The sequence below is a fragment of the Garra rufa genome, chromosome 1, assembly GCF_049309525.1.
Source record: "Garra rufa chromosome 1, GarRuf1.0, whole genome shotgun sequence".
NCBI classification, from domain to species: domain Eukaryota; kingdom Metazoa; phylum Chordata; class Actinopteri; order Cypriniformes; family Cyprinidae; genus Garra; species Garra rufa.
In genome coordinates this window covers 10447300-10451728 of record NC_133361.1, presented here as the reverse complement: position 1 = coordinate 10451728, position 4429 = coordinate 10447300, and the positions used below count along the sequence as shown (strand labels likewise).

The 4429-nt window shown below is 37.1% G+C and overlaps 1 protein-coding gene across 1 annotated transcript; it reads right to left on the bottom strand.

The window, feature by feature from the left end:
* Nucleotides 1-294: 294 nt before the first annotated feature.
* LOC141345180 (uncharacterized) lies at nt 295-3926 on the bottom strand. Its single transcript, XM_073850092.1, has 2 exons — nt 3353-3926; nt 295-1508 (listed from the first exon to the last, which is right to left on the bottom strand). The coding sequence occupies exons 1-2, from the start codon at nt 3729-3731 to the stop codon at nt 295-297; spliced, it is 1593 nt and encodes a 530-aa protein (XP_073706193.1). The 5' UTR covers nt 3732-3926.
* Between the last annotated feature and the right edge of the window lie 503 nt (nt 3927-4429).

Sequence of the window (4429 nt, the reverse complement as noted above, 5' to 3'; positions counted from 1 at the left end):
AAGATGTAGGGTAATGACATTGTAATTTTACAAAATAGATGGATTGGCTGTAGACATGAAAATGCAGATTTGTTTTCAGATTTATCCGCTCTAGAACCCAGGTTCAGAAAAATAAGTTTAAGGCTCCCAAAACAAATCCGTCTGGATAAAATGCCAACACGATACAAAATTTTAACATATACAGATAAATGCCTCTCCATGTGTACGGGGGCTTACTGCGATTTTAACTATGACTGTGTAGAGCATATTAAGGATTGAAATGCTTATCTCACATGCAGTGCAGTGATACGGCTATTACCCAGTATGGATCCTCTCATGTCTTTTCAGATTTGATGAATTACTTAATCTCTTGTCACAGTGTGAACACTTATAAGGTTTCTCTCCTGTGTGGATCATCTCATGTGTTTTCAAATCTGCTGACCGACTGCATCTCTTATCACAGTGTGAACACTTGTAAGGTTTCTTTCCATTGTGGGTCAGATTGTGACTGTTCAGATGTGCTGACTGACTGAATCTCTTGTCACAGTGTGAACACTTAAAAGGTTTTATTCCAGTGTGGATCATTTCATGTCTTTTCAGATTTGATGAATTACTTAATCTCTTGTCACAGTGTGAACACTTATAAGGTTTCTCTCCTGTGTGGATCCTATTGTGTCTTTTCAGATGTGCTAACTGAATGAATCTCTTGTTACAGTGTGAACACTTATAAGGTTTCACTCCAGTGTGGACCCTCTCATGTCTAGTTAGGTCTACTAAATCACTGAATCTCTTGCTGCAGTGTAAACACATATAAGGTTTCTCGCCAGTGTGGATCCTATTGTGTCTTTTCAGATTCATTGACAGACTGAATCTCTTGTTACAGTGTGAACACTTAAATGGTTTCACTCCAGTGTGGATCCTCTCATGTCTATTTAGGTCTTCTAAATTACTCAATCTCGTGCTGCAGTGTGAACAAGCAAATGGTTTCTCTCCAGTGTGGATCCTATTGTGTCTTTTCAGATTCGCTGACAGACTGAATCTCTTGTTACAGTGTGAACACATAAACGGTTTCACTCCAGTGTGGATCCTCTCAAGCTGGTTTGTACAGGTCGCTGAAGTTAAAGTCTTTTCACACTCAAAGCACATGTACCGTCCCACACCATCAAGTATTTTCGGACACATTTGTAGATGCGAAAAACTGTTACCACACAAATAGCATGAATGTGTCTTCTCCTGTGAATGAACTTTTAGGTGTTTCTTCAGAACTGAAGCCCATAAAAACATTTTACCACAATGATCGCGTGTGTGTAGATTCTCTCCAGTATGAATTCTAATGTGATGCTTTAGACTGGTTTTGCATATGAAACTCTTTCCACATTGAGTGCAGGTGAAAGATTTCCTGGCTCTTTTTTTCCTAAAATTTTTCTGTTTGGTTTGAGAGCAACTCAAATGTTTTTCTCCTGTGTTGACATGTTTTTTCTCCTCAGCTTCACTTGATTCTTCATTCTTCTCTATTTCTTCAATCAACTCTGAAATAAAAGTAAAGATAGTGAAATGTAAACAAAAGTGAACATTGATCTAACAGTGCAGGGCTCCAGCCTAACATTTGACAGCAGCACGAATTACTTGACTGTGATATAGCGTAGCTTGTCAGTGAACTACAGCTGTGTACTAAATGCTGATAAATCTGAAAGCTGGTGCTGGAGGGTTATAAATAACCACAGAACCATTTCAATGACAAAATGCGCAGCCCTATTCTGACCATCAATGAATTCTAGAATCAAATGTGAGGACATCTATTCAACAGCTTGATTTGGGCCAAAATTATGTCATGCAACAGGACAATGATCCCAAGCACACCATTAAACCTACAACAGAATGGCTGGAATCAAATTAATCAAGTGGTTGCAATAGCCCAGTCAAAGTCCAGAACTCATCCTAAATGAAATGCTGTTATAAGAGCTGTACATAAACAAATGCCTACATACCTCAATAAACTAAAGCAAAACGGTAAAAAGAAATGGGCCTAAAGACTAATAGGCCCGGTTTCCCAGACAGGGCTTAGACTAAGCCAGGATTAGACCATAGTTCAATTAGGACATTTAAGTAATTTTTAATAAACATGCTTAGAAAAAAAACATTACCGGTGTGCATCTTGAGACAAAACAAAGGCACTGATATATTTTACAATCAATCAGTGCAATTTTATTTCAGTTGAAACAACTCAAACTTACATTTTAGTCTAGGACTAGGCTTAACCCTTGTCTGAGAAACCGGGCCATAAAGTTTAAAATAAATTCAGTAGGGTGTCCTAACTTTTTCCATTTGACTGTATACATATATTATAGATCAGTGGTTAGTTAACACTATTTTGAACTTACTTTTTGAATGTGTTTGCTTACTGGATCTTTCCAGACTTTCTAGGAGTTTACTGGTTTAAAATTATGTGATTGCAAAACCTTACTAATTTTCATGATGTTTCATTAACAAAGTTCGGGAGAAGAGCGTCAGATACTTAGCATAAACATCACAAGAGGAGTCCACTCAAGTCAATCAGCGCCATAGGTTTAAATACAGCTGACTCACCTCCATTCACTTGACGGTTTATCAGTAAACCTCAACCACCCCATCTCCTCACTCCGAGTTCTCACTACTCCTATTGGGGGGTACTCTGGGTTCGGGCCATTCCCGAGCTCGGAGCACTTCACCGGACAACACGCCAAACATGCACTACTATTCTCCGGCTAATTATATGTAAGCGTGAACTCATGAAATTTGTAAGGTATTGTTTTCTTTATAATGTAGTAAATCGAGAGCCCATTTCAGGAAAATTAGTCATCAGTAGCATGATTTTCTGTTTGTATTTGGTGTGCTATTCACACACTGAAATTGACTTAGCATGTTTGACAAAATATAAAGCAAAAATTATAAATTAATGATTAATACGCCTCTGCTGCCATCTACTGGTTATAATCGTAATTTGATTTATGTTTTAATTTGGCATTAGTGTTTGTTTACCACAAAACCACATTTTGATATACATTGTGTTTTGTCCCTTAAATAATAATATTTAAGCTGGATCATTTTAAGAGCTTTGAAGTTCTGGAAATAGTTGTGTGCAATACTCGAAAACCATTGAAATGTGCTTGAAATTCTCTCTTAAAAGGTTGTTCAAAACCTTAAATTAATGATGTAATAACATTGGACTATTTCTGCCACAACACCATGGTTAAAGTTAATGTTACTGTTTCTGGGTTTCTGTATCAGCATTGTTAGATCTGTTCACAACAGAATTCTGTGCAGAAGTCGAATGCTTTGTAAGCCAAACATTCCATAAACAGTCATTAAAGATGAATGAAGCATAAACACCAACCTCCTTGTTCGTCCTGTTTTATTCTCAAAGATTCCAATTCCTCGTGTTTTATTCTGCAGGGTTCTGGTTCCTCTTGTTCTATTCTCAAGGGTTCTGGTTCCTCTTGTTTTATTCTGCAGGGTTCTGGTTCCTCTTGTTCTATTCTCAAGGGTTCTGGGTCCTCTTGTTTTATTCTCCAGGGTTCTGGTTCCTCTTGTTTTATTCTCCAGGGTTCTGGTTCCTCTTGTTTTATTTTCAAGGGTTCTGGTTCCTCTTGTTTTATTTTCAAGGGTTCTGGTTCTTCTTGTTTTATTCTCCAGGGTTCTGGTTCCTCGTGTTTTATTCTCCAGGGTTCTGGTTCACTCATGTCCTCCTCACTCTCCACTTTAACAAACACCATCACAGCAGCAGATTTTAGTTCTGCTGAAACTCCTCCAGATATTCCTGCTTGCTTCAAAACTTAGTCACGACTCTGAGAATAAGAATATTACAGGTGTAATACCTGATTCAAATACTGTATTTTTCTATTTGCAGAAGTAACATTTTTAACGGGTTGTATTAAAACAGCATCGCGATAAAACAACAGAGAACGCTGTTAAACTAATCTTCTTCCTCTGAGGTTTAAAGGTGTGTGTCAAACAAACGTTTGTGTTTTAGCGCCACCCGCTGGACTGGAGTGTGAAGTAGCGGGAGTGGATTTTCAAACCTGCAAAAAAAAAAAAAAAAAAAAAAAAAAAAAAAACCTTGCCCAAGAGTTATGCTGGTGAACCTTAGTCAATTATGCGTGAAAGTGAAAGTAAAAATTAAATAAATCTCTCAGAGAGAACGAGAGACAAATCTACCTTAGCATATGCTGATAACGGTAGGCTATAACTGTCTTAAATTATGCCCTTAATATTTTTCTTGTGGCCCTTATAGTAAAAGACATGAGAAAATACATGAAATAAAGACATATTTTGAAACATACCTTTAAAAAAAAACATACATGTTTTGTTACCTGGACTGAGAAAAGTACATCCATCAGTCATTTAAAAACTGAATTGAGATTGACCAGTACATATTTTGAATAGTTAAATATGTGTATGAATAGAATCAGTC

What these genes read in the sequence shown, in the direction of transcription:
- LOC141345180 (XM_073850092.1), bottom strand. Translation starts at nt 3,731, where the DNA reads ATGGTGTTTGTTAAAGTGGAGAGTGAGGAGGACATGAGTGAACCAGAA. An exon ending in AAAACAGGACGAACAAGGAG is followed by an intron (nt 1,509 to 3,352) that starts GTTGGTGTTTAT and finishes CTTTTATTTCAG; the next exon opens with AGTTGATTGAAGAAATAGAG.